The sequence below is a fragment of the Mesocricetus auratus genome, unplaced genomic scaffold (genome assembly GCF_017639785.1).
Source record: "Mesocricetus auratus isolate SY011 unplaced genomic scaffold, BCM_Maur_2.0 Super-Scaffold_100013, whole genome shotgun sequence".
NCBI lineage: Eukaryota > Metazoa > Chordata > Mammalia > Rodentia > Cricetidae > Mesocricetus > Mesocricetus auratus.
This window is the reverse complement of record NW_024429196.1, coordinates 41506604-41528172: the sequence shown is the minus strand read 5'-3', so window position 1 is coordinate 41528172 and position 21569 is coordinate 41506604. Positions and strand designations below refer to the sequence as shown.

The window sequence follows — 21569 nt, the reverse complement described above, 5'->3', positions numbered from 1 at the left end:
TCTTTTCAGTGAAGTTTTAACTGATTAAATAAAAAATGTACTGTGGAAAAGAAAAATGGTTAGAAGAAATTAATTACTTGGATAGGGCAGAAGATATTTTTATAGCCTTACTAGTTTTATTAGAAGTGCAGTACATTTTGTTAGTGGACTACATGTAGAAGATCATAGGTGTTGATACTCTTACATTTTCTTTGCTCTATTCCATGTAGTTAATAGCCAAAGATGAGAATATCCTGAAAAAAAATCACTGATTAGTTATTTGAATTAAATGACCTGATAGAATTTTGTCAGCTAAAGTTCTGTGCATCTCAAGATATTATGATTAAGTTTAGTATAAATTAGGACTGTGGGAAATATAAACTGCCTTAGGTTAATGATGTTTTCATTTTTAAAAAGTAAAATGGCTAATTATTATTGTGCAGAGTTACAGAGTATAATAGATCTCATCCTTTGTTTGAAAAGAACTGGTGTTTAAGTTTTTGTAAGCTAAGAACTGTTGGCTTTTCCTTCCTCTTTTTATAAGGGAGGAACCATTCCTCACCTACACCCCCTTTCACCAGTTTTAATGAGCATGGTAGGTAGCTTCATGTTTAAAGGTTTCTTTTTAGCAACTTGCTATGGGTTTTTGTGTTGTTTGTTTGTTTTTGTGCTAAACAGGTTATTAGTTGAGAGATCATCTTTTCTGATAATGGTTCTGGAAACCTGAATGTGGAAGGCATCTTTATATGCTTGTTTTCTGCTGGATACTTAAAGATCATTTTAAAGAACGGTAATGGTCTACATAATCTCAGGAACATGTTTTAAGGAGTACTTTCTACCTTTGGTTTCTTTAAGCATGCTTCTACTTCAGTTACCTGTCACATTTAGATAAATCTGTGAAAGGTTATATGTGTTATTTTGTGACGATTTGGTAAATCTGTACTCTATTGTTACTTTTATATATTTAGGCATTTAAAAGGTTAAATAATAAAATTAGCATTTATACAACCTTCTAGAGCAGTGGGTCTTAACCTTCCTAATGCTGTGTCCCTTTAATACAGTTCCTCATGCTGTGGTCACCCTCAGCCATAAAATTTTTTTCATTGCTACTTCATAACTATAATTTTGCTATTGTTATGAAACATAATGTAAATGTTTGTGTTTTCTGATGGTCTTGGGTAACCACTGTGAAAGGGTCATTTGACCCCCAAAGGGGTTATGACTCACAGATTGAGAATGGCTAGAGTCAACAAACGCTAATATTTAATATCTATTTCTTTGCTCTTAATTTCCCTGTATAAGGAAAGGTCATACACATCGTTATGAAAATAAGTGATTGCCATAGTTTTCAGTTTACTCACAAGTATTGTTAATGTAACCTAAGACAATTACAAGTGTTACTTACCCCCATGAGTTGAAGAATCTGGATCTGCAGTCTTATAGCATGTCTTACCTCTGAATTTGTCTGATTTTTTTTTCTTCTTGATGATAGTTACACTTCTCTAATCCTCCCACTTCTTATAAACTTAGAAAATCAGTTGGATCTTGGTTAGGTTGAGAACAAATACTAGTTTTGCCCAGAATATTTAGGAAGTAATTTTATATACTTCTTACTATATAAGGAATAAAATTTTAAACTGTGATACGATAACTTGGTTAAGTGATGACCTTAAAGTCTCTATATAGAAGGTACTAATGTCCACTTTAGGATATATTCCTGTATGTTGATCCGTTTGAAGATCTGTTTTCCCTACAACTGGTCATCAACTGGGTTAGCACCCACTAATAAGATTACTAAACAGTTACTATAGTAGGAACTACAAATGATGATTTTCAAATATGGTCATTCTTCTTAATAGCTGTTAATAAAGCTAGCATTAAAATGGCAGTTCTTCCTACTCCACCTAGTCCTCTTATTTGAATGGAACTTTTTTCCTATCTTATAATCGGCTACAGTCATCTGATCTGGGTTTGGCTGGTAGGTACTCCTTTAAGATAAATCCTTTCACCTTTTCACTAAACTCTGGTGCCTCCTTGAGCCTTAGTGGATTAGTGTGTATCAGACTCACTTTGGCTCCTTCTCCCAGAACTGCAGTAAACTGTTTCTTCCAAAAGATAGTTATCATTTTGTTTTTATAAAAACTCCCTCCCTTCTCCCACTTTTTTTCATTTATCGTGGTGAAGCTCTTTCCATGTTAATCTGATAGGTCCAGTATGCTAGATACATCATATTTGTGCTATTAATAAGACTTAGGTTTATAACATAGATGTCAAATTTTGTAAGACAGAATACGACAAATTATATCCATTTAAAACATTAGAGACAAGATCAACAAATTGTATTCTAAAAAGATTATGCCAATTTATATATTCAACTGTTTGGAATCATTTTTTTTGCCCCCACCCCACCCCCAAAACAGTGTTTCTCTCTGTATCCCTGGCTGTTCTGGAACTCACACTGTAGACCAGATTGGCATCTGAATGCCTTTGCCCCCTGAATCTCCAGAGTGCTGTTATTTAAGGCTTGAGCTAACAAGGCTGGCTCTCTCTCTTTTTATCTTTTTTAAAGGGAGGTGGGTAGGGAATCATCTTATCTGCAACAGATTTTATCAATTTCAACTTTTGCAGTCCTTTTTTTTTTTTTTTTTTTTTTTTTTTTGGTTTTACGAGACAGGGTTTCTCTGTTTTGGAGGCTGTCGGTCCAGCCTGGCCTCGAACTCACAGAGATCCACCTGCCTGTGCCTCCCGAGTGCTGGGATTAAAGGCATGCGCCGCCACCACCCGGCGATTTTTGCAGTCTTTTTTTTTTTTTTTTTTTTTTTTTTTTGGTTTTTCGAGACAGGGTTTCTCTGTGGCTTTGGAGGCTGTCCTGGAACTCGCTTGGTAGTCCAGGCTGATCTCGAACTCACAGAGATCCGCCTGCCTCTGCCTCCCGAGTGCCTGCCTCTGCCTCCCGATTTTTGCAGTCTTTAAGCTATATTATTTTGTGTTTATCTGATTGCTAATGGAATACTCAATGGTGTATTATTTTGTTTATAGTCCTCAGTGCTTCCCTGAGGTTGTTCTTTTTCATAATTTATTGTAGAGTTTTCTCATATTAGGGGTCTTGACCTTTGCAGTTTGTAGTATTGTTTTTCTTTGACATTTATTTTTTGGTTTGTTTGTTTGTTTGTTGAGACAATGTCTAGTTGGCCTGGAGCTTGCTATGTACACCAGGCTGGCCCCAAAATTCCTGAGATCTCCTGCCTCTGCTCCCTGAGTGCTGGGATTAAAGGCCTGTGCCACTATGTCTGACATTTATTTTTGTTTTTATTAATTATGGATATTTTCTATTCAGACTTAATATTTTCCCTTTATAATCTAGGCTTATAAAATTTTAAAAAGATTAACCCATGAGTTTCTCACTGTCTTGATTAGGTACAGATTTTTAGTATTTGGGAAATTTTAAATTTCATTTACAAGTTCAGATACAGTTTCAAAACTATAGCTCTTTGGGTTTTTGTTTTATGTTTTTTTAATATAGGACCAACCAAACTTATAAGTCACTTGTAATTCTGTTATGGAGGGTTAGAGTTCATGATGGCAGAGCAAAGGCATGACAACAGGAACAGCTTGCAGATCTCCTCATTTTAAAGGCGTTTGCCATGTGCCAGGCTGAGAGCTCACAGTTTGATCCACAAATTGGAGGTAAAGGGAGAGCCTGCCCTCAGTGACACACCCCCTCCAAAAATGACTATCTTCTAATTCTTTCCAAACAGTTCTACCAATAGGGACCACAATATAAGCCTGTGGGGGTTCATTATCAATCAAACCATCACAGGTATCTTAAAAAAAATTAGAAAGTTGTGGACTGGAGAGTGGCTCAGTACGGGCTGCCCTTTCAGAGGTCCTGATTTCAATTCCCAGCAGCAACATGGTGGTTCAGAACCATCTATAAGGAATGAAATCTGGCATGCAGGTGTACATATAGATACATTATTCATTTATAAAATAAATAAATACTAAAAAAGAAAATCATATAGTTCAGAAAACACTAAAAAGAGTCTGTTATTGAATTAATTGACTTTGGTTACGTCAATGGGCAAGAGAATAGTGGTGTATCATTTGTATTTTGTGATTTTATTTGCTTAAGAGAAAGGATGCATCGTCTCCCTACCAGAATCAAATAATCACAAAATTACTGAGGTTTATTGCAAAGCATGATACGTTGATTTTTCTGTTTTCTTTTACAGTCTTGGAAATTAGATCTATATTTTTTTAAGTTTAAAATTTGTTGTTTTATTTGTATGTGCATATGTGTATTGCGTGTGGGGTTTGAATGTGCTGGTATGGGGTTAGAGGACAACCTTGGGTGTTGGTCCTGACTTTATAAAACAAGCTATAGGTAGTTTTAGGCAAGTTCCCTTGTTTGGCCATTTCAGTGTGAACATCAAGCTAGCCAGCACATGAGCTTTCTGGGATTCCCCTGTCTCCTCCTCTTCCCCTCTCATTTAGGAACACTGGAATTGTAGACTTGTGCTGCTGTGTCCAGCTTTATGTGGATTCTTGGGATTTGTACCGAGGTTTCTGTGCTTGCATGCCTAGCACCATTATCCATGGAGCCATCTTCCCAGCTCTCTAGACTTTATTTTATTAAAATAGCCCTAGATTTGCAAAGATAAAAAGATACTCTAGAATTCCTATTTACCTTGCATTTATTACAGTTAGTATCAATACATTACCATTAATTAGAGTCTACATTTTACAAATTTCCATGGTTTTTACTTAATTCGGTGTCATTTTTTTTTCCTCTTAAAGTTTTTTTTTTTTTTTGGTTTTACGAGACGGGGTTTCTCTGTATTGTTTTGGAAGCTGTCGGTCCAGCCCAGCCTTGAACTCACAGAGATCCGCCTGCCTGTGCCTCCCGAGTGCTGGGATTAAAGGCGTGCGCCACCACCGCCCTGCCCTCTTAAAGTTTTTTAGTGATTGAAAAATAGTGTGTTCTTAGCTGGACTTGAAGTATGACATAGGAAATAGAGCCTTTGCATGCTACTTAAGTCTTAAAACATGACCATTTTTTTATCATATAATCAAATATTTGTGGTTTATGTGGCCCCTCCTTTCTTTTCTTTAGCTTAAGAGGCAATATTTCTGTAAAAGCAGTTAAAAAAGAAGTAGAAAAGAAACTCCGATGTCTGCTTGCTGATTTGCCGTTGCCCCCCGAGTTACCAGGAGGAGATGATCTTTCTAAGAGTCCAGAGGAGAAGAAAACAGCAGCACAGTTACACAGCAAACGAAGGCCTAAGTATGTGCTTGCTTTCTACCTGCACTTTACTTGACTGGAAACATTATATCCTGGATCATTATAAACTTAGAAAACACTAAGATTTAAACTGAAAAGTGTATTTTTATTTAAATATAAATGTACAGATTGGTTGAGAGTTCTGTAGAAACAAATTCACAAGTGGTACCTATTTTCCATGACTAATAAAACCAAATGAAAATTTCCTACAGTTTGTATTCATTAATTTGGGGCTGTTGTATGTGTCAATGGTATTTATAGTTAAGATAGCTCACTAACATAAATCTGAAATTGAGCAAAGTGGAAGACAGCATTCCGTGATCTGAAACAAAATCAGTAATGGACAGCGTTTTCCTTTGCTTTTAACTACTCATATAACTAACTGCATACATCCTTAATTTTCCAAGACACAGAATTTTTCAAAATGGACCTGATGTAGTTTTATATTAAATACCTGATAGAGTTCTTTTCCTTGAAGCTAAAGAATAAAAACACTGCTGCTTTTAAATTTTGCGGATAGATTTGATTTAGTATTGCTCTTCAGGCAATACAAAATTTAAAAATGTAAGGCCATTTTTATTATGAGGAAAAGGCGTTAACCTATCCTTGAATCCTTATGCTACAATTCTTGAATTTCTGTGGTGAGCCTGCTACAATTTAAACACTACAAAATAACATCTTTTTAAAGAATTTGACTTTTGTCAGATCTATTATTACTCTCTATCCAAGTATGGAATTCTGAGTCTTGATTTTGTATGAATTAACACTTTCTGTACTTGTTTGATTGAAAAATCTTCAATGTTTTTATGGTGATTTTATCCTTCTATGAGTCTCAATTTGTATGTAATTTTTATTTTGTTACTGTTTGTTGCCTTGTACATTGTATGTGTGTGTATATATATACACACATATACCCCCTTCTCTCTATATATACTTGTATACACACACATTTATGGGGAGAGAGAGAATCATTGAATAGAAAAACAAATAAAACTTGGAGGCTGGGTAGAGAATCTTGACTCTAGTAATGTTGGTTTTACCCACTTACTGAAGAGCTACATTTCTAACAGCCTTCAGTGAAACACTGTTGCTTCTTTTTCCTCTTTTCTAAACTTTAATCTACACAAGAGTCGATATGTAGAAATTATAGGTTTTTAAATGAAAATTTATAATAATTACTAATTTGTTTACATGAATGTTCACAAGAATACGGTGAAGTAACAGATTTAAGATTGGGTGGGATCGATTTTGAATTATTAAACAGTTCATTCAGTTTGCTTGATTGTCTATAAAAACTTCAGAACTATATTTAATAGAATATGTGGGCCTCGCTATGGTGAAATCAAAGAAAAAGATATTGACTGGGGAAAACGCTGCGTGGATAAATTTGATATCATCGGTATTATTGGAGAAGGTACTTACGGACAAGTTTACAAAGCCAGGGACAAAGACACTGGTAAGAATGTTAATTTTTGGGTGGAATGTGCTTGCTTAGTTTCTGTTTTTCTTTTAATGTATGGCTTTAAAAATTTCCAGAGAAGTAAAAATTCTCCATGCTGTTGTTTAGTCTTAATCTTATTCTATATATGCATTTTCTGTATACTTATACCAGTAGCAGTACATATGGGCACACAACAAACATAAAATTGTCCCTTCAGTATTTGTCTTATGATACATAGTGGGATTTATCTATATGTTCTTTTTGTGGTGAGTAGTAATTAAACTGTTAGTACCTAGACAAAAGTATTAGTTTGTTTTTCTTTTTCCTTTTGAGGCAAAGTCTTGAGTATGTAGCCCAGGATGCTTGTAACTTGTGACTCACCTGCCTTAGCTTCTTGAGGGCTGGGGTTACAGGCATGTTCCACCATGCTTGCCCTTAGGAGTAAGCTATTTTATACTAAGAATCAAGTAATACTTCTCTTTTGACCAACATTTTCTCCTATAGAAATTACCTTTGGACCAGATTCAAAGCTTAGTTTTTCAGAGCATTATCAAGAATCTGGGGGGGAAGCTTTGAAAGACTTCTCCAAAGAAAAAAAAGTAGTTATATTAGACGTTGAGACATTTTACTAAATAATGCATAGAGCTAGTTTTGGGGGTTGGGGGGTAGGATTTCTTTGTGTAGCCCAGGCTGGCCTCGATCTTAGGTCTACCTGCCTCTGCCTCCCAAGTGCTGGGATTAAAGGTGTGTGCCACCACTGTCCAACAGAACTAACATTTTTTTAAACGTAAGTTCTTTTTTTAATATGAACTAAGATTAAAATTGACAGTTATTTGAGGCCATTTAGCATATGGGAGACCACCTTATAGTTAGAAACTAATGAAGGTAGTTAGAAAATAGAATAACCATTGGTATCTATAATATTGTATTATCAATAAGATTAAATTATAGCTTTTAGAAGCTTTAGTGATTAAAACACTATATTATAGGAAAAAGTCATAAAAATGAAAAGTAAATTTTAATGATTAAGAGCATAGATTTTTTTCTTAGAAAATTTGTAACATTGGTCCCTTTTTTCCTCCCTCCAAAGAAGTTGAATGAATATTCCTTTATAATCGTGAATTTTTTCTTATGTTGATTGATGCCCGACCTACTAAGTCTATGCACATTCCCATAAAACAAAACAAAACAAAACAAAGCACCTAAACCTGTAGCACAAATAATAAAAACCCAGAGACAGATACTGGGGTTCAAGCTGAAGATCAGAAAAGCAAAGCACGTCACTAAAGAGTTTTTACCTCTACCAAGGCTCAACTAAAGAGGCGATCCTGTCCTCAGCATGATTGCAAGCAATGCTGACTGAGATCTTGAGCTCCTGGCTCCTCCTGATTTATATTCCTCTCAAGTGTTGGGATAAATGGCGTACAACACCGATGCCCAGCTTCTAATGGCTAGTTGACTTCTGGGATTAAAGGTGTGTACCACCACTGCCTGGCCTATATGGCTATGGTTAGCTTTGCATTCTGATCTTTAGGCAGGCTTTATTAGCTAATAAACAAAATGTCACAACATAAACCTCCAAAATCTCAAAGCATTTCTTGACCTAAGCTTAATTTGTAATATTTGTGTTTGTGTGTGTATGTGTGTCTGATTAATTCATACATACCTAAATTATGTGGTTATATAGTATAATTAGGGAAAACACTTTTGAGATAGTTTGAATCCTATTATCATGACTAGATAATTGGTGAGTACAGACAAGAAATGTTTGAGTATATTTTCTTTTCAGAGAGGTGAGAGTATGAGAGTATGAATATATATTAGTATAAGTGAATAATATATATCCTGGATATATTAACCCTTCCCTCCACACAGAAAAGAATGGTAATAAACCCACTCTTGACCATCTTTTTCTGTATCAATAGAGACTATAAAACAAAACCAGACCAACCTCATCCTAACCAGTTGTATAGTGTTAATTGTAGTGTAATGGTCCATAATTACTTGAGAGGTTAATTTCTTAAGCAACAAGATATTATTTGTTATGTTGGAAACTAAAAGATAATTTTAAAATGTAGGAATGGAAATTATAATAAAAGTATTTAAGAAAAATGTCATTTTTTGCTAGCTAGTAACCTGATTTTATTTAACTGTCTAATAGGAGAAATGGTAGCCTTAAAAAAAGTACGTCTGGATAATGAAAAGGAGGGCTTCCCGATTACAGCAATTAGAGAAATTAAAATTCTTCGGCAACTCACCCACCAGAGTATCATCAATATGAAGGAAATAGTGACCGATAAAGAAGATGCTTTGGACTTTAAGAAGGACAAAGGTATGTATGCAAATTTCAAGTTTTTGAATTCATGATATTTCCAACTTAAAGATTTTATTACTAGATAATGATCATTTGAGTTTTGGGTAAATAAAAATGTTCTCTGATGTCAAGCTATTTTAAAATTTAGTAGAGTTAAAGAATTACATTATTTACTTCAGTGGCTCTTGAGGTTCTTGAGTCAGTTAAGTCAAATGTATTTACCAGTGTTATAACCAGGTACTGAATAGTAACAGTTTTTTTAGCTTAAATATATATTTAATGTGTACTTTTTACTGATTGAGAAAAGATATTAGACTATATTTATATTGCATTTTTACATTATGAATTCTGTGAATTCACAGAAAAAAATACTAAGACGTGGGGGGGGGTATGTGTGCTTATGCATGTGTGTGATAGGCATGCCTGTGCCTGTGTGCTGATGCCAGAGGAGATAATCAGGTTTCCTGCTCCATCCCTGTCTGCTTTATTCTCCTGAGAAACAAGATTTATCACAGAACCTGAAGTTCTACTAGTGGCCAGCAAGCCTCAAGATATTCCTGTCTCTACCTTTACATAGAGCTAGGGCTACAGATGCATGTGACCATTCCCAATTTTTGATATGTGTTCTGTGGTTTTGAACATAATCGAACCATCACCTCAGCCTCCTACTGGCACCCTTTGGCAGGCATGTAATGTATTGCAAAGTATGGAAACAGCTTTCTTGAAATTACTTTCAGGAAGTAGATATATGGTTGCTTTTAATTAAAAATACTACTACTACTAAGTTTGACTTTTATTAAAAGTAGTTGCCATATGGCATACATTAAATCTAATATAAAACAAATTTAAATTAGTTGGACTATGTCTTTTCTTTTCGGTTGCTGTTATAAAATACTCTGTCCAAAAAGTAACTTGGGAGTTGAAGGGTTTGTTTGGTTGGTTTACATTTCCAGGTGATATTCTGTCACGAAAGTCCATGCAGGAACTCCTACTAGAAATCATGGAGAAGAATGCTGATTGCTGCCTTACTTGCTAGCTCTTGTTTAACTAGTTATCTCATACAGCTCAGGACCACCTGCCTAGAGATGGTATTGCCACAGTGATTTGGGCCCACCTGTATCTATCAGAAATAAAGTCAGTGCTCCACATACCATTCTGGTCTGGGCAGTTCATGTGATTCTGTGCTATATCAACTTGACAATAAAAAAGATCAGTCATCACAGTTTACAATTGAAAATTGTTTATAATGTCTTTACTGGTTGCACATACACAGTCTTACTGTTCGGGGATGTACAGATTTAAATATTTGATAGATCACATGATAATTATTTTGTATAAATTACCCTTTTCTTAAAAGTATTCTGTATGTAGTATAGAGATCAGAATCATCTTAACAGTTACTTACATCTTATGATTTTTGTTATTTGTAAAGCCATTATTATTAATTTGACATGCGTTGCCATCTTAACTCTATTGCTTCTGAATGCACAATTGAAAGGAAGATACTGGCTTGACTTTAGTTATAAAATGTCTCTGATTTGTGACTTAATTTGTTAGTGTTGTAACCTTATAAGGAAGATGTTTTATCTCTTCCCAGCCTGTTTTTTCCCCCATTCTTAAAAGGGGACCAGTTAGTAAAAATTGGATTAAGGATCTTAACTATGAAGTACAGTACAGTTTGTTACACCTTTACATTGCAGACAGATGAGGGTACTTGTTCTTCCTCTCACATGCCCTGAGTCTCCTGTTTTCATCTGTGGAGTTACCTCCATACCTCATTCTCTAACCCTAATTTTGCTAGTTTTGCTTATGCACAAAGTTTCAGTTAGACTTTGGGGGTCCACATATATGCCAGTAAACAACTCTGATGCCTTCAACTCATTACATGTGATACTTCTGTGTTGGTACTTCTGACACACAAACAAACACACCTTCACACCATATCCTTCAGAGTATGGTGTTATGGAATTGAAGTTTGAAAGGTGGATTTCTTGTTCCTGAATATTACTTGGTTCATTGGTGATGCCTTACTTATCCAGTATTTCCAACTTCCACTAGATAGATACACAATTTAAAGTAACTCCCCCATTTAAAAAGATTAAAAAAAACCCTTCCCAATAACTAAAAATAATTACTTAGCTTATTTTCTTTACAAAAATGGACCCTGTACCTATTTTGGTGTGACTCTACCAAGTACAGTCAACCAATACAAATTTGTTAAAATGATTAATTGCTGAGTGAATAAATGAGTTTTAGTTTATACTACTTCTAATACTTTTGAAAAGGCTGCTTAATGCCTTTGAAAGAAGAGTTAGCCTTCCTTCTATTCTGCTTTTGGTCATTTGCCTTATTAAATTATAAATTCTCTGAAGACTTTGGATTTTTTTTATTCTTTACAGTGCATCCTATTTCATAAAACATAAATTTTCATAGATTTTGATGCCTACTTCAAGGTATCTTTTATTCATATTAAGAAACACAAAAGTATACTTCAAAAATACTGTTTTTGTTCCTGAAATTATTGACACGCAGCCAGATTCTACTGTTCTGACCATTGTGCATTTGTCATAGTATAGTATGAAGTACTGAGGAAATAGGAGTACCATTTTAATTTGTATCTTTCTTAAAGATTGGGAAAAGAAACTAGAACCAGGTGGTGGTGCACGCCTTTAATCACAGAATGAAGGAGGCAGAGGCAGGTGAATCTCTATGAGTTTGAGGCCAACCAGATCTTCAGAATGAGTTCCAGGACAGCCAAGGCTACACGGAGAAGCCCCGACTCAAACAAACAAAAACGAAAGCAAGAGGAGGGGAGGGTGGGCAGAAGGGAGGAAGGAGAAACTGGGTATAGTAGGGAATGCCTTTAATCTAGCACTTGGGAAGCAGGGGCAGGTAGATATTTCTGAGTATGAGGCTATCCGGATCTGCATAATGAATTCCAGACCAGCCAGGGTTATATAGTGAGACCTTGTATCAAAGGAAAAAAAAATGAATATACACCACGGGTACACTGGACTAAGAGACAATTTATTTCTTGGTAGAATGGACAGTGTAAGGTTTCATTACACTACTCAGAAGGATGTACAACTTAAAAATATGAATTATTTCTTGAAATTTTCATCTTACAGTTTTAGATCATGACTGATGAAGAGTTAACTGAAATTGGGGATAAAGAAGGGTTAGTTACTGTTGTATATTTTCAAATATAGACCAGTACACTCAGTATCTAGTAACATAAGGAAATTATTTCAACTTACATGTTATCTAGAGCAAAAAGGGTATGTGTTGTTGTGGCTTCTATTTAATATCGTAGTAGATGTTCTGACATCATTGCTCTGTATAAGGTCCTGAATTTTGTGGGTTTTCCTTTTTCAATGACCCTTTTCTATTGTATTTCTCACTACTGTTCTTTTTATCTTATAAGCCTTGTATACTATTTTAATTTCTGGTATATAGAGGTCTTTTCCACTTTTTGTTTAAAAAACTTTATAGTTATTTTCATATGTACATGTATATGAGGTTAAACTTACTGGTGGAGATTTGAATGGAATTATAGTGCTGGGAGAGGCAAGGATTTATGAAAAAAAATTCATAGGCAAGGGGCTCACAAGACTACCGTCAGCTGAGGAGCTGCTAATGGCTACTGTGGAACGAGTCAGGATTCTTGAGCGGTGTGATCTATGGTAGGCGGTCCATGCTTCCATGGATGACTGTGTATCCTTATGAATATGGGTAATACTAGTTGTAGCCAGTTATTTAAAAGCAAAGGAGAAGGTCTGAATTAGGACAAGAATGGGGGTTGGATCTGAGAGGATGAATTGGAGGGAGGGTTGAGAATGAATATAATCTAAATACCAAAGAATGAATAAAATACTAAGGGTATTGATCGTTGACAAGGATATTAGTATAATGCTGTAAATACAACTTTTAAGGACATGATGTGATGCCCTGGACATAATAAATATATGATAAACGTGTTGTTATTTTTTTAAGGGAAAATGTACTTTTTAACTTACAGTTCTAATTTGGACTTTTCATAGTTATAAGATTGTTCTTTATAATATTGCTTATAATAAATAGTACAAGCAATTTATATATCTAGCTAAAGAATTATGAACATCACCATTGCACATTACCACTGGGAAATGCTATAAGAGCCATTAAAAACATGTCAAAGTTCAGAAAAATTGTTCTGTTGATAATTAGAAAATATTTAAAAAAAGACTAGGTAAAGTTTAATGTAATATTTATGTTACTGTATTCCATGACCACAAGAACATTTTGGGGATGAGGATATATTCATTATCTTTAGTGTAACCAGTCTCAGAAGTGTGTATCTCTGGAAACCAGTTAAGTTGTCACCTCTAAACACATTCCATTTATTACTATCATGAACATACAGAAGGTGGTAAAAGTACCTTTTTTTGGTTAAAAATATAAGATTAACTATTGAGCATTATTTCAAAAAGTAATAGGTTACTGAACTTCCATAGATTTAGTTTGTGGAACCGATGAACATGATTATTGGGGGCTGGCCACTAGGATGGAGATTCTAACAGGATTGCCTTTTGCAGCTCCTAGTCCCAAGGCACTCTGGAACTAGATTACCCCTCCTTCTTTCTTTTGTAAACTTTAATCTTTTTTCTTTTCTGTTGACATTATAACCACAGCATTTCTCTTTTCCCTTTCCTCCCTTCAAACTCTTAGCTGTCTTTCAAATTCCTGGCTTTTCATTAATAATTTTTACATACATACACACACACATACATACATATATGTACATACACATACATATTCCCAAGTACATAAGTATAACCTGCTTAGTCTATATGTTACTTATTGTTACATATTGTTATTATATGTTACTTATTGAAAACATTTGGTATTGGATAACCAGTTGATGTGCTTTTCTGTGGTGAAGAGTATTTTTCCAGCTCTTGGCATTCTTTGGTTGCCTGCAGTTTTGTGTAAGATTGAGCCCTCGTGGGCTTTCACCATCCATGTTAGCATGTCTGTTGTTGTTGTCCGTGTTTGGTTCATGAGTAGGCAGTCACATTAGTGAAGCTTTATGGATATAACTTTTGATATTTCTATGAGAGAGTCTCACAGAAAACACTCAGCAGGTTAAGCTTGGTTGATTAGTGTCATAAAGCTGTTTTCAGAGACCCACGCTCTGTTTAGAGCTGCAGATTGTATGACATCCTAGGTTCAATCCTTGACTGTGCCAAAAATAAAACTAAGTTCTGCTATGACACCAGATATTCATGTTTATTGAGAAAGTCTGGTTTTCTGAAATACAGGATTTTCTCTTCAGGGCCTTCCTTAGTATATACTCAAAGTGTGCTGATGCCTTTTTTCTTTTTTGGGTTAGTCTGTTTCTAGAACAGGTGGAAACTATTTAAAATTTAATGGAAAATTATTTTACTTCATTAGTGTTTTAGTGTCTGTGATGGTTAATTCCTGTTTGATCTTTAGTCCCCGAGCTTGTGTAGTCTGTAAGTTCATTGCACGCTGAGAGTTTAGGCACCAAACTTTGACTTGAGAGTTTGGGTATGATTTTAATTTATGGGGGGGACCTTTGGAGCCTTCTTTCTCATCTTTCTGAGTAGTTGAGATTATAGACCACCATGCTGAGTCTCATAAAATTTTAAGAACTTTTTGAATGTTTTGGAAACCAGACTTTCTTAATCTGGTATGTATTGCATTAAGATTTTCTCTCAAATTGTGTTTTTATTCTCCAAGGGTGTTTTTCAAAAAGGGACATTTTATTAGGTTCAGTTTTCACATATTGTGGTGTCAGCCTTTTATATATATGAAACTTATCACCAGGAACTGAGCTGTGGCTTAGTTAAGAGCACTGGTTACTTTTGCAGAGGACCAGAGTTTTGTTCTTGGCACACACATTGGGCAGCTTGTAACAGTCTGTAGCTCCAGCTCCAGTGGATCAGGCTTCTGTCCTCTGCGGGCACTAGCACCCATTTACACACACCCTCTTCAGACACATACTTTTTTGGTTTTTACAAGACAGGGTTTCTCTGTATTGTTTCAGAGGCTATGGGTCCAGCCCGGCCTTGAACTCACAGAGATCCGCCTGCCTCTGCCTCCCGAGTGCTGGGATTAAAGGCGTGCGCCGCCACCACCACCCGGTGTCAGACACATACTTTAAAATAAAATAAATACTTTTATACAATCATCATGAATCCTAAGTTAAGCCTAGATTTTTGGATATATTTTTTTCTAGTAGTTGAGTTTTCAATTTTATACTTAGTTCTGTGATCCAATAAGAGGTAAATTTTGAGCCAGATATGATGGCACATACCTTTAGTCCCAGTACTGAAGACCAGCCTGGTCTACAAAAGGGTTGTTACACATAGAAACCCTGTCTTGAAAAGGCCCTCCCAAAGTAATTTTGGTGAATGATACGTAGCTGTTTGTAGAATTATTTTTGTTTACATATTAATAAATTTGCTCAGCAGCATTTTCTTGAAAACTCTGTTCTCCACTGTACTACCTTCCCGTGTTTATTGAAGATGAGCCCTCTACTTTTTATCAATCTATTTCTATGTTTTTCTTGTGTACCACTCATCTGCTTTCATGTTTTTTCATCAGTTTCACCATGTATTGATGGGAGCGTATATAGTAAGTCTTAGATTGGGGAGTCTTTGTTCTTTAACTTTTCTCCTTAAACATTGTATTGCCCTTCTGGATCTGTCCTTAGCCAGTTAAACTTTAGAGTCATTTTATCGATACCCTCAAAGTAACGTGGTGGAGTTTTTAATTAAGATTGTGTTAAATATATACATTAAGCAAGGAAGAACTGATATCTGATATGCTGAGCATACTATTTATATACATGGATCATTTTTGCATTTATCTGGTTTTATAATTTATTCCATTAGAATTGTGTAGTTTTTCCATAGATGTGTGTGTGAACTTATGTTTCTTCAAGACAGGGTTTCTCTCAGTGTAGCTTTTACTGTCCTGGAACTCTGAAGACCAGCTTAGTCTTTAACTCATAGATCTGCCTGCCTACTGACTGCTAGAATTAAATGTATGTGCCAACCATGCCCAGCTCATGTTTTTTGTTTCAAATTATGGCTGTTTACTAATGGCACATAGGGAAACATCTGTGGCTTTCAATAATTCCAGGGCATGCTTTCTTACTCATTATTGCCTTCAGTGTTTCTTCTGGTTCCTTTTCTCTTTTCCTCTTTTCCAGCCTTGAAATAGTGTTAACATCTTGTGATTATTTTATGGTCTTTGGATAGTCTGCACTATCCATTTTTTTGGTATCACCACCATCACTCTATATATCACTTCTCTTCTCCCCCTCTCCCTCTCCATCCCCCTTCCCTCCACTCCCTTCCCCTCTTCTCCTCTTCTCTTCCCACTCCCCACTCCCTTCCTCTTTTCCCCTTTCTACCCTCTTCCCTCCCCTCTTTCCCTTCCCCTCTCTCCCTCCCCTCTCTTCCTTTCCTCTCCCTAAGCCTTGGCTGTCCTGAAACTAGCTCTGTAGACTAGGCTGCACTTGAACTCACAGAGATCTATCTGCCTGCCTCTGCCTCCTGACTGTTGGAATTAAAGTCATGCCCCACCACTGCCCAGCTACTCATCACTTTTGAACATTCCTGTAGACATATTTTTTGTACTCAGTGATTCTTTCCTTGGATGTGTTTGGTATATTGATAAGCCTGTGAAAGATAATCACATCCCAATTTTAAAAGTAGAAACAGTTTGTTTTCCTTTATTATACAGGTGCCTTCTTAGAACAGTCTTTAGCATAGACAGCCAAGAAGAGTACTAGAGCTTGTTATTACTAGCATTGATTTCCAAATTAGTATATTTACATATACATATTAGTAATTTTAAGATTCAAACTGTAGCACCCCTTTCCATGTGGAATAATGAAATAATAGTACAGTGGTAAGCCCTCCCTCCTTTGTGAAGCACTTCAATGGCTTACAAAGTATTGTGATGTGCTGGCTTGATCTTATACAAGAGGTGAGCAGCAAAGTCATTATTGTCCGTATCACAAAGAGTGTAAATAGACTTGGCTTTAGACAGGATACTGAAAAGACATTCTTTATTTCTGTTAGTGTTAAAATTCCAACAAAACCTCCAATTCTTAGAAGTGTTTTTTTTTCTTACATTGCCCATCTGTTCTGACTCATTTCCACTGGTGTTCCTAGCATGCTCCCAATAGCTTGTGAAAGTTCCCGATCAGATAATTCTCTCTACTTTTGATGCTGATGCTGATGCTTATTGTGTTTCTTGAGACTGTTTTAATATACCTTGTAAATTTTCTTTGAAGTCCTAAGTAATACATGATTACTGAAGTACATAGGCCTTTAAAAGTGTAAGCTTTTATGCTCACCTGGCTATCTGTTTGGGCTATTTTTAGCATTTGTTATATTAGTTAGGATTTGAGGCTAGAATTTCCTCTCTTGTTTATGGCTTGTCTTCCTAGTTAGTTGTTTTTCAGCTTCTCTGAAGTTTTTTTTTTCTTTTTTCTTTTTAAATAGGGCCTGAAACATGCTCTTTTGACGAACTCTCTGGTTTTTTGTCTATGAGCACTATTAATGGTATGGAATAGGGGTAGGGGGACTATTATTTCTTTAGTTTTTAGCAAGCTTGTGCTTTGAGGCTGTGCTGTTCATAGATACTTCTTTATTGTGACTGATTTTTCTTCCTTACATGAGATAGAAACAGCTACAGTGTGCTAGAGTTGAGCCTTGTTTTGGTTAGTTGAAGGCTAGGAGAGCTCCACAGGTGGAAGATTCCAGTAGACCCTATTGGCTAATACATTTCCTCATGTTGTGGTGACCCCTAACCATAAAATTATTTTTGTTGCTACTTCATAATATTATGAATTGTAATGTAAATATCTGATATGTGACCCCTGGGGAAAGTTTCTGACTTGTAAAGGGGTTGTGACCCACAGGTTGCGACCACTGTTCTAGGAATATCACAAATAACTCTTTCCTCATTTTACCTGAGACACTGTGAATTTCTTTCATGATAATTTTGATGTTGGGCTTCTAGTGATAAAAATCTAGGAAAAGTACTGGAGTCCAAGACCGAATCCCTTACTGCATATTAGTATTATTGTTATTATCATGATTATTATGAATTTACTCTGTTTGGCTGTGTGTGTGTGTGTGTGTGTGTGTGTGTGTGTGTGTGTGTGTGTGTGTGTGTGTGTAGGGGTGCATGTTCCTGTGTGCCTTTCAGCTTAAAGTTCAGAGGACAGCTATTGAGAGATGGTTCTTTCTTGCACCTTGTTGCATTTGGGTGTCCAACTTAGGTTGTCAGGCCTAGTTAGATACCTCTCTTGGCTAAGTCTATCCCCTTACCATCTATTCAAACTTAATTCACACTAGGTTTCCAGCTCATTGGTTACATTTTTGGGCTTCCTACTTTGGTAATGACTTCCATGGAGATTTCTTTGCTTTTGTTTATAGTTTATCATCATTGATTACATACATGATGTATGTATGGGGGTATATAACTATGGTGCACATGTGGTCAGAGGACAACTTGGTGGGGTTGATTTTATCCTTTTACCTTTTTGTGGGTTCTGGGAATCTATCTACCTCTAGTGTTGGGACTTGCTTGGCAAGTGCCTTTACCTACTGAGCCATTGTTCCAGCCCCCATGGGTTTGTTTTGAGGTTATATCTGCCTGTTTTTCTGATTTAGAGATAGTAATCACAGTTATTTGTCTTCTTACTGTTTTTTGCTGGTTAGGGGGGTGTTTTTCCCTACTCTCAGTATAAGGAATTATTTTCAACAAATAATTCTGTTTTTTATTTCTTAGTCCTAGAATGCTTTTTATATTGGTGGGTGTTATTAGGGCACACTATTTTTACCTTTTTATCTGGGTATTCAGTTATCCTACCACTACTTACTAAGAAGTAAAATAATCTGTTGGCATTTGTCTCTATCTCCCTCTCTTTTCTGTCTCTCTGTGGGGTGGGTTGGTGGGTGTATGTGGGGTGTAGGTATCTATTTGGGGGCATGTGTTAAGTGCATGTGAAAGCCAGAGAGAGGTCACTATCAACTGGTGTCTTCCTCCTCTTCCTCCTCCTCCTCCTCCTCTTCCTCCTCCTCCTCCTCCTCCTCCTCCTTCTTCCTTTTTTTTTTTTTTTTTTTTTTTTTTGTGTTTATGAGACAGGGTTTCTCTGTATTGTTTTGGAGGTTGTCGGTCCAGCCTGGCCTTGAACTCACAGAGATCCGCCTGCCTCTGCCTCCCAAGTGCTGGGATTAAAGGCATGCGCCACCACTGCCCGGCATTATTTGGGTGTTTTCTTAATTGCTCTCTACTTCAGTTTTTTGAGACAGGATTCCTCATTATCGTCAGCTAGTCTGGCTGATCAGTGAACTATAGGGATCTTCCCAACACTGGTATTATAATCATGTGCCTTATTGCCTGGGATTTTCATGGGTGCTGGGGATCTGGAATCAGGTCCTCATGCTTGCCTGTCTTCTGAGGCAGGTCCTCATGTATGCCAGTCCCACAGTCTACCCTACAGTAAAAGTTCAGTGTGTACTTGGGAATCTATTTTTGGATTTCTTGAATTGCACTTTTTAATTACCTAAGTAGTTTACATTATAATTTAAATAAATTTAAAAATAGGATGTAGAGCCATTGCTTAATGGCTCAATTGTTTAAGAGCACTGACTGTTTCAAATCCCAGCACTCTCTTGGCAGTTAACTTCCGGATCTGACACCCTCACACAGACATACATGCAGGTAAAACACCAGTGCACATAAAATAATAAGAAAATATTTTCTCTTTCAGATGCTTTTGTTTTTCTCAATTATTTTTTATATGATCTACATTGTAGGGGAATTTTTTTACTGATTATATTTGTTACTTTTCTTGCTGTGATAAAATACCCTGGCCAAAAGCAAGTTAGGGAAAAAAGAATTTATTTTTGCTTACAGTTCATGAGGGGATTTGGTCCAACATGGCAGGAAAGGCATGCATGGCAGCCAGGAAGCCCAGTGATCACATTTCATCTAGAGTAAGGCCAGGCTATAAAATCAAAGTCTTCCTTCATTGTTCTTACTCCAACAAAATTCCACCTCCCAGAAAGCCCCTAACCATCCCAAACAGTCTGGTAACTTGGCATTAGATGTTCAAGTACATGAGCCTGTGGGCCATTTTATTATTTAAATATAACACTAATAATTTTAGAAATTGGGCTTTTGCATAATTTACAAATTAATTTGGGAAGATTGGCAGTTTTATTCCTCTGTGCACTTTTGTCTGTGTGCTTTTCTGTCTCATAAAGGAATTAGGAGTTTTTTAAAAATTTAATTAACTATTACCAATGGGTTCTATTTTATCTTATAACTGGTAGCCAATATTAATGATTATTGTAAGTTACACTATTTTTCTGAATTTTTGCTGTTTATAGTGATTTGTCATTGAATTTTATGGTTTCTGAGAGCAGAATATTGTTTTGTCTTACTCCAGTTCTTACTCCTCTCATTCATTGCTACTTGACAGAAATACAACAGAAAGCTTTTTACTTCAAAATATAATGTTATCTAGTGATTTTGCTTCAGAATGAAACAGATGAAGTTAAATCAATTTTAATTTTTTTTGTTTCGTTTTTTGAGACAGGGTTTCTCTGAGTAACAGCCCTGGATATCTGGGAAATCACTTTATAGACTAGGCTGGCCTTCTTCTTTGAGATCTGCCTACCTCTGCCTCCTTAGTGCTGGGATTAAAGGCATGCACTGCCACCATGCAGCCAATTTTAATAATTTTTAGTTCAGTGTCTGCTAAATTATTTCATTGTATAATCAATTTGGCATTTATTATTATTACAGGGTGTGTGTGTGTGTGTGTGTGTGTGTGTGTGTGTGTGTGTGTGTGTGTGTGTGTGTGTGTGTGTGTGTGTGTGTGTGTGTTGCTAATGGAAGCCAGAAGAGATTGTATCCCCTGAAGCTACAATTACAGACAGTTGAGAGACACTTGATAATGGGTTCTAGGAATAGAACTGAACACAGGTCTTCTGAAAGAACAAGGACTTTTAACCACTGAGCCATATCATTAGCCATTATTATAATTAATTATTTGCAGTTTATTTTTCTGAGAAAAGTCTTGCTATATACTAGCTTGACCTTGCATTTGAGATTCTTCTCTGTGTGTTGCATGCCTGTGTATCATACCTAGTTGTGTAGCATATTCCTGAGATATTGAGGTATTTTATATTAATTAATAGAAATCTGGTACATACTTTATATGTAAAACCTTTTTTGGACTAGCCAGAAGTGCTCCATAGCTAGTGGCTTACTCTGTGAGCTGTGAAATTAGAAATTAAACATATCTTCTAAGTATTTATGCTCCCCCCACCTTTGTTAATATTGTATGCTGTTTTTGAAATATTTTTGTTAAAATGGTATATTGTTTGGAATAGTATTAAGATTAAGTATATTTAATGTTGCTTTGGACACAGACATTCTTTTGAATATTGGAGGCTCTGTTTTAACCTAATGCAGAGCTGGGTATGATTTTGAACTTCTGATCTTTTCCTACTTCC

General features: G+C 35.9%; 1 protein-coding gene across 4 annotated transcripts in view; it reads left to right on the top strand.

The window, feature by feature from the left end:
* The window catches only part of Cdk13 (cyclin dependent kinase 13), a 90081-nt gene that overhangs the window by 34016 nt on the left and 34496 nt on the right, over window positions 1–21569 (top strand). For all 4 annotated transcript variants that reach the window (XM_040755632.1, XM_040755630.1, XM_040755631.1 and 1 more), the window contains exons 3-5: window positions 5093–5263; window positions 6577–6716; window positions 8863–9033. In XM_040755632.1, the coding sequence (XP_040611566.1) occupies window positions 5093–5263; window positions 6577–6716; window positions 8863–9033 (482 nt within the window). The remainder of the gene's footprint in view (window positions 1–5092; window positions 5264–6576; window positions 6717–8862; window positions 9034–21569) is intronic.